The sequence below is a fragment of the Mirounga angustirostris genome, unplaced genomic scaffold (genome assembly GCF_029215605.1).
Source record: "Mirounga angustirostris isolate CCGP_5_RB_7025 unplaced genomic scaffold, mMirAng1.0.hap1 SCAF_8, whole genome shotgun sequence".
In the NCBI taxonomy this organism is placed as follows: domain Eukaryota; kingdom Metazoa; phylum Chordata; class Mammalia; order Carnivora; family Phocidae; genus Mirounga; species Mirounga angustirostris.
Window position 1 is genome coordinate 14538801 of NW_026991716.1, and position 13173 is coordinate 14551973.

The window sequence follows — 13173 nt, forward strand, 5'->3', positions numbered from 1 at the left end:
AACTCTAAGATCATGACCTGAGCCCAAGTCAAGAGCTGGACGCTTAACCGACTGGGCCACCCAGAGACCCCAACACTTCCTTTTCTTTGCTGAACTGCTAGTCTCTGTGGCCAAATGCTTCCCACATGATTTGCCCTGTTCTTGATTCTTACAGACTATTTCTAGCATGTTCTTCCAAACCCAACCCAACCGCATTCAAGTCCTCCTCTTCATAATCAAGTGCCTTGAGATAATTTATTTTTGAAAGACTGGATATACTTTATGCAAATAAAGAAGCCAATTTCCTTTTTTAAAATTTAATCACTCAATCAATTTATGTATTTATTTTTGAGAGAGAGAGAGGGAGAGAAAGAGTGCAAGCAGTTGTGGGGGGGGTGTTGAAGGACCAGAGGGAGAGTGAGAAAGAATCTTAAGCAGGCTCCACGTTCTGCACGGAGCCTAACACGGGGCTTGATCTGAAGGTCATGGGTCAGGGTCATGACCTGAGCCAAAACCAAGAGTTGGATGCTTAACCGACTAAGCCACCCAGGTGTCCTGAGAAGCCAATTTTCTAAAAACAGACTGAACACACAAGGCCAAAAAAATCCAAAGAAAGCTCATGATTCCATTGTTTAAAATTTTAAGAAGAGATATCTTAGTGAGGATGGTAGAAACTAATGGTTATGAGTAAGAACTCTGGAGTAAAACAAAGTGGGTCCATCTCTGCACTTACACTCTGTAACCACTGACCGAGTTATTTAACTCATCCAAAGAATTTCCTTTTCCTCCTCTAGGGAAGAGAGAATAACAATAATAGCATGGACTCCATAGGACTAAACGATATGCTGTAAAGTTCTCAAAAAAGGGCAGCTGCCGTCGTTATTACCCAAGTGTGAACGGCAGACTGTGAAGTCCAGCTCTCATGGGAGCTGATTATCCTTCATTCAAATGGCACCTACGGGGCCCCTAATCACAGGTACCGTATGCAGAGCCATGGATTATTCATGCAGCGTGTCATATCGGACTCCTAGAGCCAGGATGGCTGGAGAGGTGACTGATGAAGACTTAGAAAGATAGGAGAGAGTGGTTTCTCCCCCACCCCCCCGCCCCACTTCAATCAACCCTTTTCCTCTGGGGTCCACCATCATCCCAAGAAAGACGGATTTTGAGAGTCATTCACCTCAACCATCTGCATTATGCAACCAGCTCTGCTATGCACCGTACTTCCAGAATGGAAGGGATGGAATTTGATGCTCCTCTATTACATGCAGTTGGAGACCAGGATGATGACAAGGGAAGAAGATCGTCTGGGAGAGCAAGTAGGCTTCTCTCTACTTGCTGGCGAAAAGAGCAAATTCGTCACAGTCTCCAAGTTCCTAACGGTTTTCCTGATAAAGGGGAAGCACATGCTGAAGCAGAGATATTTCTGCTTGTCTTTTCCTGATCATATGCTTGGAAGTGACCCCAGGTCAGGCTCACGCTTTCTCTAGGATCCTACCGGACCATTAACTGCTGTCACTCTCTATTAATCATGCCTGGTGTCTTTCAAATTGTCTGTGTTCCCTTTCAAAAATGTCAACAGGACAGCCGACAGGGAGAGAGAGCATGCTACAACTTAGAAGTCTCAATTTAGAGTTCTAGAATTCTTAGTTTATTAATTTCTTCTGACAGAGCCCAGATGTCTCCAGAGTAATTAGTAACAGAACAGGGTTAATGTAGCTGCCTCACGGTGATGCAGATTCATTATGACTGATTGTTCACTTACAAAAATTAAGCATGTCTAATTGAGTTTAAACCCAAAAGGACAGCACCAGGCTTGCAGCCCACAGATAGCTCCACCTATCTTGTCTTCCTCCTATTTCAGAGGCTATCAGATACTACAGCATGGTAAGGATTATTAGCTCTTATGTATTTTTATCCATCTGATCCAAGCTATCTAGAGGTGAGGTTTATAGAGAGTAGATAAGTCCACTCTCCTTGGAAAAGGACGGGGGAAGCCAGAGATTGGGCTAATTAAGATAGCCTCAGTCTCTCATGTATCAAGAGTCCTGCGGATATCAGGCTGCCCAAGTTCATGGCTCACAGCTGAAGATGGGAATGAAGTGTGCCTTCATCAATTAGATAACTAGATAAACTAGGGGATGTTGTTGGCTAAGAAATTCTGTCGATTCTTCTTTTAAAATGTCTTTTCTATTTTTCTGTTCTCTCTCCTCCTGCTGTGATTGGCCAGATGCTTGTGAGCTCATATTTCAGATACAGGAGTAGCTCTCCCCATAGCCTCCCTGGTTCAAATTATTCCATTTAATTCAACTAGTGATTCTGGAGAACGAGGCATAGGGCTAGCCTTTTTTAGGCCTTCCACCGTCTCTTTCTGTTCATTCTACACAGTGACCCAGGAAAATCTTTGAAAGGCTAGTTTTCATCACATTACTCCCCTGCTCAGACACCTCCAAAGCTTCTCTGCTGTCACGGGAACAGAATCTAAATCCTCATACGCCTTACCTAGTGAACCCTTTCTCAATACACCCTGAGACGGACCCTCTGCCCCAGCTCGGCCACTGGTCATGGACCCAAAACAATGCCATCTCTGGGCCTCTGAGCGGGGCCTTCTCTCCTGGAATGTTCTCCCCTCATTCTCTATAAATGCCCTTTATGCTTGAAGGGACAGCTCAGGCTTCAGCCCTTCCATGCCCTTTTATCGGATTGCATGGAAATCCAACTGATACCCCGGAAAGTATTTTGGTACTGCATTATGTGTACATATCATATAGATAACATACAAAATATATACATGTAAAATTTATACATTAAACTGTCATTTGCATCCACTTTGATACCTAGCACCTGTGTGACGAATAAATATGAACTACGTACAGGAGTTTATTTCGCAATATTTAATCTTCAGGGAAATTTGGCATCAAAGCCTTCAAAAGCCTACAGCTCTTCAAAGGTATAGAATTGATTTCTAGAATTAGAATAAGCAACTCTAACCTAGAATGAAATTAGGAGAAACGCCGATGCTTATAAATCAACGTATGCCGCTGAGGATGTTCACTGTGGTGATTTTTACAACAGGAGATGGGAGAGTCCACAAGGGGCCAAACACGTAAATCCTACTCCACACCAGGCAGCTAACAAAAGCATGTTGGGGAGTATTTATGAACAGGAGAATCAGTCCACAAGATAGCACTGCGTGCAAAAAGCTGCTGATAAGAGACTATGTATAGCAGGCATTTGACTTTCATTAGACAGACAGATAAAACAGACAATGGTTCTCTCTTAGAGGCAAGTTTATGAGGGCATTTTCTCCTTTGTGCTTTTCTATGCATTTACATTTTGGGGCACTGGACTGAAGTGTTATTAACGTGTTGAACGGTTCCTTTAGATGGAAATGTGCTCTTTCAAACCACAAACATCTGGCTTGGATGGACACACACGTGGATAGAGCCGTTTGACTCAATCTTGTGTTTAAGCTGGACTCGAATGAAACTCAGCACCACGTGGGAGACACCCTCCTATCGCAGAGACAACATTCCCTGGGTGAGGAATTAGGAAGCATGAGGTCTAAGCGTGCCCCCGCTGCAGAGTTCCTGCTAGGCCTGATAATGGCACTCATTTTTCTTAAACTTCAGCTTTTCTACTATAAAAGAGGCAAATATTCTGCCTTACCTCTATCCTCATCACGTCTCACAAAAATGTACAGAGATCAATTAGAAACTACGAAAATATCAAGTGCACTATAAAAAGGCAGCTGATCAGATGGAATGGCTCTCAAGGTTAGAGAAACAACCCCCTGAAATCTTTACTCTTTAATTAAACCCCAACGTTAAATCAGAAAGTAGTGTCTGATTTATGGGCAGTGAAGTACAACTTCATTAGGTGCCCAATTTAATAGCAGTGGGTACGTTCACTAACACTTTCAACACGAAAACGTAAAAATCATTTTAGGACAAAACTTAACTCGTCTTTTAAAAGTATTTCCCACAATACACAATACTTTGCAGATTGTCTCTACTTTTTTTTTTTTTTTTTTTTAGCAGAACAAACAGCACAGACATGAATTTTAATAGAGGAAATACGCCGGGCTTCAGATCAATAATTTAAAGACAAAAGCTTTAAAGCTTTGGCAAACTCATTACAAAGGGAACAAGGTACGACTCTTCATCTTTGCAAAGATTTTGACATTGAACCTAATTCACCTCGATGGGCAAATCATCGTGAGTCAGTCACACAAATACCAATGTACATATTTACAGATACACATGACAGGGGCTCTTGGCATATGGCTGGTGGGTGCATTTCGAATGCTTCTTGACAAAAACACACAAACCCAGATCACGATTGCGTGTACCAAGACGCACATGGAAACACCCAAACGTCCCACAGAGCAACCTCACCGGAGAGGTGCAACAGGGCTCAGATAAAAAGAAAGAGAATAAGAGATTATCCCTTGAAGGGAAGGCAGGGCTGCACGTCCCCGGAAGACATCTTGACTCACCTGTTAAGTGGTTGGCAATCCTGGCAGTGGGTTTGGGAGGCAGGGCGGGGGGTTGCTTGAGAAGGGACAGCTGCTTCACTGGGGTCTCCTCATGGTCTCCAGAGAAAGCAGCAGGTTTTTTGGGGGGCAGTAGCAGGACTGGTTTGGCTGAAGGATCTTGGGACAGGAGGACTCCAGACTCACTGGCAGAGGGACTCTCTTCAGACACTGAGGGGACAACCACACGACACACAGGAGACATTACACAAACGCAGTGCAGGTGGGGCCGGCAGGAGCACACAGGACCGGGGGTGTGGGTTAGCAACAGAGTGGAGCACCGACTGTTCCAGGCCGTCGTGAATGTGGGGAGAGTTAAAGAGAGGCTGCTAGAAATCCAATAAAGCGGGGGCGAGGGAGTGGAGGGACACATCAGGGAGGTTGAGGCAGTAAGGGAGAGGTGGAGGGGGGGAAAGAGGGGGGAAAAAGGAAGAGGACATTTTCTCCAAACTATCCCAAGCTTCACCACTTCAACTTGGCATTTACACTACACCTTCTGTGAGTGCTCTAAACGTGACTCATGGGGCCACGGCAACAATCCACGGACGGCAGGTGCAGTGGGTCAGGGACAAAGTGCCCCTTCTGAACCAAACCAGCACCAAATGCTGGCATCTTCCCTTGGGCCTGTTTGCCCTTTGTCGAGTGGAAGACAGAGGAGATTCTGGGGCCTTGTTTTTGCCCACTGGGTCTCCCCGGGTCCGGGACATGAAGCAATGAAGCAGTCTAGAGGCTGACAGCAGGCCGGGCATCCCCACATGCCCGGAGTGGCTGCTCGTCCAGGTTCTGGGGCCAGCCAAGCAGTTGTAGGGGCTCCTATAAACTCTGACCAGACAAAGGATGCACCAAGACAACGTCTTCCTGTCTCCCCGCTTCCTCTCTCCTCTCAGTTGCCGGAATGATGATTTTCTGTTTGATTTCCCCCATTTCTCTTTGTTCGGCATTGGGTCTGGCTCTACCTTTCGGCCATGGGAGACCCCGACTGGCTCCAGTTAAGAGCTGTCCTGGGGCGAGGGGCGGGGGCAGCCTGGCCAATAAGACTGAAACTCTGAGTTCACTGGGATGACAGATATCCCTCCAAGGGTCAAATCTGTGTGATTCCAATGTCACAAGAAAGGCTGGATGAGAAACACAATTCACTGCTTTAAGTTGGCAAAACCTGCTCAGCCTGGGGGGGAATGTAGCTCAGGTGCATAGTATCCTGCTTCTCATCGCTGCTGATTGGCATGACTCCAGTGACTCTCCCCTGACCTCCTCTTCCTCCCTAATCCGGGTTGCCATGTCCCCTGTAGCACCAAGGCCCTCATGAGCGCTCAGCTCTCCCCCTCTCCCAAGGGATGCCGTTATCATCAGGTCCCAAAGTGGAGCATGGAATTGACTCTGTGACCCCAGCTCTCCCGTCTTCCCACCTGAGCCCTGCTGATGCAGACTTTGCATACGGTGTGGAAAAAGGATGTGGTCTTTCTCCCCACACTCTGGAGATTCCGGGAGGTCCCTCCCCCTCCACCCCACCAAGGCTCGCCTCTTGACAACAGGGACCACTCCTCACTGGCTGTTGGGAGGATCCCACCTTCTGAGGGAGTGAGTACTGACCATTCAGAGGGCTTTGGACCAAAGAAGTAGCGATGGTCCAATGGTACCAAATATCACCTGTCAGCTGCATACGAGTTAGCCAGTAAATTGTATACAATTTAATAGCCAATGAACACATCCTTTGTGTACAGTAAATGGATACAATTTGCTAAACTGATGCAACCATTAGCTGGTATATGGAGACTGGGCTTAAAGGCCATGCCAGGGTTTTACAAACACGTGAATTAGATAGGTATCCTTTAGAAGAAGCGTAGGATTCCTTAGCTTGAGCTTAGTAGAAACGAGTGCTAGGGAAAAAAACAAAAAACAAAAACCAATGACATTTTAAATCCCCAACAGTACAAAAACAGGGCCTTCTTCTTTAAAGACATTAAGATTCCAAAAAATGTTTTTGAAAAACTACAGAACAGTAAGTGTAAATATGTACTGATTGGGCAGTTTCGTCCCCATTTCCAGGAGATTCTTAGGCTTGGGGTGGTGCAAAACAGAACTCCAAGTCCAGCCAGGCTACAGGTCCCAAATGCCACATGCAAGTCAACCAGGGGAATTACCTGTCCCATCCATGATGTCTGAAGGTTGGAGCACCTCGTATGAGCAGGGATCCCTGGGCATGGGAACCGGCTCCATTTCGGACAGGGCTGGCAGAGACAGCTGGCTGGAACTCAGGGACTGTCCGTTTTCCAGCGAATCATCTTCATTCGATATGGAGAGCTCCCCATCTGTGGGAGCGAGAAGGAGATGGCACAGTTAGACAATGCCCGCCTTCCAGGGAAGGGTGACAGTTATCGTCGGCTAATTGAATCTAAATGTTTTTGAACAATCTTTATCAAGGTCAATCTGTAAAATCTACACTTGTTCTTTTGCTTTTCAGATACTTATTTTATTTTTAGACATATGGCATCAGACTATGAGGGTAGCAATTTTCAGTGACCTCTAGCAAATTGCCTGTTTCCATCTTTCTAATCATAACTACCATATTTTGTATGTATTTTTTTTTTAATGAAAGTGAATTAAAATTAACTTTTCTTCCCAATTTTGGAAAACCTGGAAAAACTGAGCAGGCCTCAAGGATTGGAAAACCAGGATTAGGAATGCCTACTTTAGGGAGCCAAGGGCTTCATGCCACTCAACAAACACCAGATGCATGGTTCTCTAAGGCTCTAGGAAAAATGCATCCTCTTTTGTCTTTACTCCCGCCAGCATCCAATTTCTCCAGGCAGATAAACGTTTAGGAGCTCGAAGCTCCCCCAGGCTTCCCTCCTGACAACAGGGACCACTCCTCACTGGCTGCTGGGAAGGTCCCACCTGCAAACCTTCTGAGGGAATGAGTACTGACCACTCAAAGGGGGCTTCAGGCCACAGCTGAGGGCCGCAGCATCCTAAGGATCCTGGAAGTAAGTGCCAGAATTCTCCCAGTGTCCACCAGGGGTCATGCCCTTGCGGGGAGCTGACTTTGATCTTGCTTAAAGCTCCTCAAAGCAAGGGGCCAGCAGCTAGTTAACACCACAGGAGACGATCAAAGGCTCCCACACAATGGCCATTTGTCAAATCAAAATTCCCCCAGTGTGATTTCATCCTAGCCCAGGGGAGTCCTAAATAAAGAGGCATTAAAATCAAATTAATTTTTAAAGAGGACGGAAAGCTGTTCCAGTAAGATGAATAAATATCCAGATGAAAGACTCCTAAGTTATGCTTAGTCAGAAACAGAAACCAGCAAAGCAATTACCTGCCTTAAAACTGGAAGAGGATTTACTTGTAGAAATGAAACAGTGACACAACTCCAAGGTGGATCTTGTATAAATAATCCTTTTCTTGTGTGATGCTCCTCCCAAGGCTTTAATTTAATTAATTAATTTATTTATTTATTTACTTGTTTATTTATTTATTTATTTTTTAAAGATTTTTATTTATTTATTCATGAGAGACAGAGAGAGAGAGAGACAGAGGGAGAAGCAGGCTCCCAAGGAGCAGAGAGCCCGATGCGGGACTCGATCCCAGGACCCTGGGATCATGACCTGAGCTGAAGGCAGATGCTTAACCATCTGAGCCACCCAGGCGCCCCCCAAGGCTTTAATTTTATACACAACAATATGTGGTGGTATAAGGATGCTCCTCCAGCCCCCTCCCTCCCCAGTTAGAACTGGCCTGATGAAACACGTTCAACAGAGTCATCTACAAACCGACAGGCTTTCGACAGCATAGGGTTCAAGGACATAGGCTATTTCACCTGAATCTTGTATAAACACGGAAAAAAAAATAGAATAGATATGCAAAAAAATCATCTGAGGCAGACGACAGAAAGCACTGACCCACTTTAAGATTGTGGCTTTCTCCCCATTTTCTTCATTTGGCCTTTCTGTATGCCCGGAATGGCTCGGCAGTTAGTATAACGATAATTACAAAATGATTACTACTCCCTGTTGATAAGAGAAGAAGCGCAGTGTGGACTCTAAGTACTCAGCCAAACCGGGAGTCTTCAGGAGGGAAGGGCCTCGGGGGTGCGTTCCTGCATTGCCGTCCTGTCGGGGACGGTCCCCGGTCCCCTTAACACATTTGAATTTAGCATGTTCACACTGATGCTGTGGAAAGTAGCACCGTCTCATGTTCCCAGTTGGTGGAATAATGATGCTGCTGTCATTCAGTTTAACACATCTCCAGGAAACCACTTTGATTTTTGATGTTCCCAGTGTAATAAAAGTCTCGGTTAAGACAACCCGAGGAGGAGGGGGTGTTTCGGGGCCGCTGCCAAGTTCTGCTTCTTTGGGGCAATGATAGAATCAAATGACTGCTGTACTTTTGGGCAGGTAAGAAGTACCCCAGAAGGGGCACCTGGGTGGCTCGGTCATTAAGAGTCTGCTTTCGGCTCAGGTCATGGTCCCAGGGTCCTGGGATCGAGCCCCGCATCGGGCTCCCTGATCAGCAGGAAACCTGCTTCTCCCTCTCCCATTCCCCCTGCTTGTGTTCCTTCTCTTGCTATGTCTCTATCTGTCAAATAAATAAATAAAATCTTAAAAAAAAAAAAAAAGTACCCTAGAAGCAGTGCTAGGGAAAAGATACAACTGTAGTTGGATTCCTTTAGACTCTATGAATCTCGGTTTCATCAAGGCGGCTGGCTTAGTGCTGGAGGCTTTGCTAATATTGAAGAAGCAGTCCTAGGGACATAGAGACTCTCAAAAAATTTAGCTCCGCATAGATTAAATGTACCTTTGCTAAGTTGCAAAGACCCAAACCGCTTTGGAGAGGAAACAGTCTTGGTAATTCCACGGTCATAATTTCTAAAAATACATTTCCACCAAAAAGATAAAAATGAAGAAAAAAGAGTAAGACAACCTAACAGGAACAATTTATTTATTGGTACATATATATTTTTTAAGATTTTATTTATTTATTTGACAGAGAGACACACAGCGAGAGAGGGAACACAAGCAGGGGGAGTGGGAGAGGGAGAAGCAGGCTTCCCACGGAGCAGGGAGCCTGATGTGGGGCTCGATCCCAGGACCCCGGGATCATGACCTGAGCCGAAGGCAGATGCTTAACGACTGAGCCACCCAGGCGCCCCTCGGTACATATTTTTCATGGTTGTGATCTTACTACACATTGGATTTAATGCCTTTTTTTTTTTTTACTATTATAAACATTATAATTTGCATAATTATAATCTTAATGATTATATTGGATGAATAAACTGAATTTTATTTAGCTATCTTCCTATGGCTGATCATAATGGGGTTTCCCATGTTTTATGATATAATGAAACAGGAGGCTCTGCCAATCCCTTCCCTGCATAAAGCTTTTTCTGCAATTAGAATTCTCCCCTTTTAGGAGAAATTCCAATAGACAAAACTTCTGTGTATTAATATTTTAATATCTAAGTGACAGATACTTGAATCTTTTAAAATTGTTTTGTGAAGGGTTTCTCTATTTACATAGCATCTGATACATACATCTGATCTATGGACAGATCACATGAATTTCATAGCTTTTGGTCATTTCTTCAATATTGACCTTCATAACCATGTTTTATCTACCTACCTACATATATATGTGTGTATGTATGTATATATATCTGTATCTGTATCTATATATATCTATATATACACAAATATATATATCTCAATCTAGCAGAAATAAATTGAAACCATTCAACAAGTATGACAAATCCATTGTTAATATCATTTATGACCAAGAATGGTAGTGACAAAAGTGAAGACCATCTGATTTGGATTCATTTAATATGGGGCTACAATGATGTTGCCACTGTTAAGTAACAGCTATTTTAAAATTCCTCTTGTGACCTTTTCAAACATACACAAAAGTAGAAATAGTAATATAACTGACCCCATTTACTCATCATCATGCTAAGCAATCAGCTGGGAATTCCTAATGTTTGGTAATTCCAAATTCTATTAATTTGAAGAGTATGTAACTCTCAGTGTCCTTTCTATTTACAAGCACGGTTTTTATTGGCATTTTAATTTGCGTTACTAGAAAAACTTTTTCTTTTTTAGAAAGAACCTAACCCTCCCGATGAAGAGGAGTCTCATGGATTATTTGTACCTTCATCTATCAAGATCATCACTGTCTCTTGTTATGGGGGATGAGAAAGAGTTTGCTCTTTATACTAATATTAAAAATAATATTAAAAATAATATTACCCTATATAGTATTAGAACTTATTTTGATGTTTTACATGATCTTCTAAAATGCTGTAATAATGGTTTCCAAAATAGCATACAACAACTACCAGTAGAAGGAATGAGTAGTGGGAACAGGAAGAAGGGGGAAGGCTCTTGAGACCAGAGGGGTTGAGACGATGCTTCTCCGGCTTCAGTGGGCATCGCAATTCCTTGGAGTGGGGCTGGGTTCCACCCCCAGAGTTTCTGCACCAGTAGTTTTGGGGTGGGACAGAGAATATGCATGGCTAGCAAGTTCTTGGGGGATGCTGGAGCTGCTTTGGCTGCTCAGAATACCATACTTTGAGACCCACTGGCTTGGAGGTTAGGAATCAGAGATGCAAGAGAAACTGGGACGGCAACAGTGCCTTATCATGATGAGGTCTGGAGCAGGAAATGCCATTTATGGGGCTAACACAGAACAGAGACAGTTGGATTAAACCTCAAAGAGGACAAGAAAACAGGAGGTTGCATTTGTCTAACCAGGGATCGTGAATATGAACTTGTCACAAAGGAATATGGGACTGGGGAGAGCCGGAGGGGAGAGTGGAAAATTAAAAATGTGAGCCAGCTGCAGACATATTTAACAAGGTAAAACCAGGTCACAGAAGTGACAAGAGAACATGATGTGGAAGTGAGTGTAAGTCAAGGTTGTGAATTTTAAACGAGACACAGAAAGCAATGGATCTAAGCTATAGAACTGGTCATAGAAATTGTACCAGCCTTCTCTTCGTGAGATGTAAGAAATGAAGATGTTGGTAGAGGCAGGTTAACAACCAAATCAAGGAGAGTGAAGGGAAAGGTGACGGTGAATTAATTCATTCAACTGGCAAACATCTGTCAAGAGCCTGTAATTAACAACACGCATCACAACCCAGAAGCCTCAAGCTCTCACAACGACCTTGTGAGTAAGGCAGACGTTTGCTTTCAGCACCTTCTGATACATGTAGAAACCCCTGCCTGGTCTGCTGTCCCCTGAGCCCTGGAGCTTTACCACAGCCCATCCTGCCTCCCCTCCCACAAACCAGGCACGGCGCCAAGTGCTAAGGGAGGACAAAGACAACACAGATGAAGAAATGCAGAAACACAGACACCCGGAGGAATTAGTGTGAGAGGTGGAAAAAGAAGCGAGAGTGGGAAGAAAACCCTGAGACGCTGATGAAGAGAAATAAGAGCTGAAGTAAGATACAAGACTTGCGCTCTGCACAGGAGACCACGTATTTGAGGGGGATTTTGTCTCGCATGGAATTTTCTTTAATGTTCTGAAAGTATGATTTACGTAACAGTTGTGATCCAGAGAACTGGCTCAAAAGATACATTAAAAAATGTTTTGTTTTGGTTTGGTTTATGTAGGAGTTATATCCATCCACCTAGAACCAGATGTCACCTTTGTGTCTATATTCAAGGGGTTTTTTTTGTTTTAATTTTCCTCGATTATTGTTTTGCTTTAGGAATACTCTCTGGTTTTAGGGTGACTGACACCTTCTGATCAATGAAATTTTCTCAAAGCTTAAGCTTAACTCAAGTTTTTTTTTAAATTTTATTTTATTATGTTATGTTAGTCACCATACATCATCAGTTTTTGATGCAGTGTTCCATGATTCATTGTTTTTGTGTAACACCCAGTGCTCCATGAAGTACGTGCCCTCCTTAATACCCATCACCGGGCTAACCCATCCCCCCACCCCCCTCCCCCTCTAGTTGTTTTTTTAAACATGAAGGTCACATGGAGAATGGGCAATAGGAATTCTTTTAGGTTTTCACAGATAGCCACGGAACAACATTTACGTTAAATAACATTAAAAATCACATAAAAGATATTTTGTTCTGAGAGGGCTCATGGTTCATGGCGCTTTGAAGTTGAAGACAAGAAAGTATCAATTTTAATTCTGAAAAAATATTTTATTTTTTAAAAGATTTTATTTATTTATTTGAGAGAGAGAGAGAGAGAGAGAGAGAGAGCACAAGCAGGGGGAGCAGCAGAGGGAGAGGGAGAAGCAGAATTCCCACTGAGCAGGGAGCCCAACGTGGGGCTTGGTCCCAGGACCCTGGGATCATGACCTGAGCTGAAGGCAGATGCTTAACCGACTGAGCCACCCAGGTGCCCCTAAAAAAATACTTTAATATAAACTTAAGCTCTCCCCCCAAATCTGATTTTCTAGGATATGCATATGGATTATATAAAAACCTATGTTTAAAAATGCATTTCTAGTTGGATAAGACATCTTTAGTTAAATAAGTAATAGTTGACTTTGAGTATAAAGTATTGCTTCACATCTATACATTGAACCATTATGGCAATACATTTCACATGGACCAAAAAAAAAGTAAAACTTTAAAACTAGAATACATAGTATAAGTAAGTGTGCACACACATATTTATTTATTCAGACTGCA

At 43.6% G+C, this 13173-nt stretch overlaps 1 protein-coding gene across 9 annotated transcripts in view; it reads right to left on the reverse strand.

The window, feature by feature from the left end:
* PHACTR1 (phosphatase and actin regulator 1) overlaps positions 1–13173 on the reverse strand; it is a 316524-nt gene that overhangs the window by 78934 nt on the left and 224417 nt on the right. For 8 of the 9 annotated variants that reach the window (XM_064597166.1, XM_064597170.1, XM_064597167.1 and 5 more), the window contains 2 exons: positions 6655–6822; positions 4478–4684 (listed from right to left, as the gene is read on the reverse strand). In XM_064597166.1, coding sequence (XP_064453236.1) covers positions 4478–4684; positions 6655–6822 — 375 coding nt within the window. The remainder of the gene's footprint in view (positions 1–4477; positions 4685–6654; positions 6823–13173) is intronic. The other variant, XM_064597165.1, reaches the window with a different exon arrangement.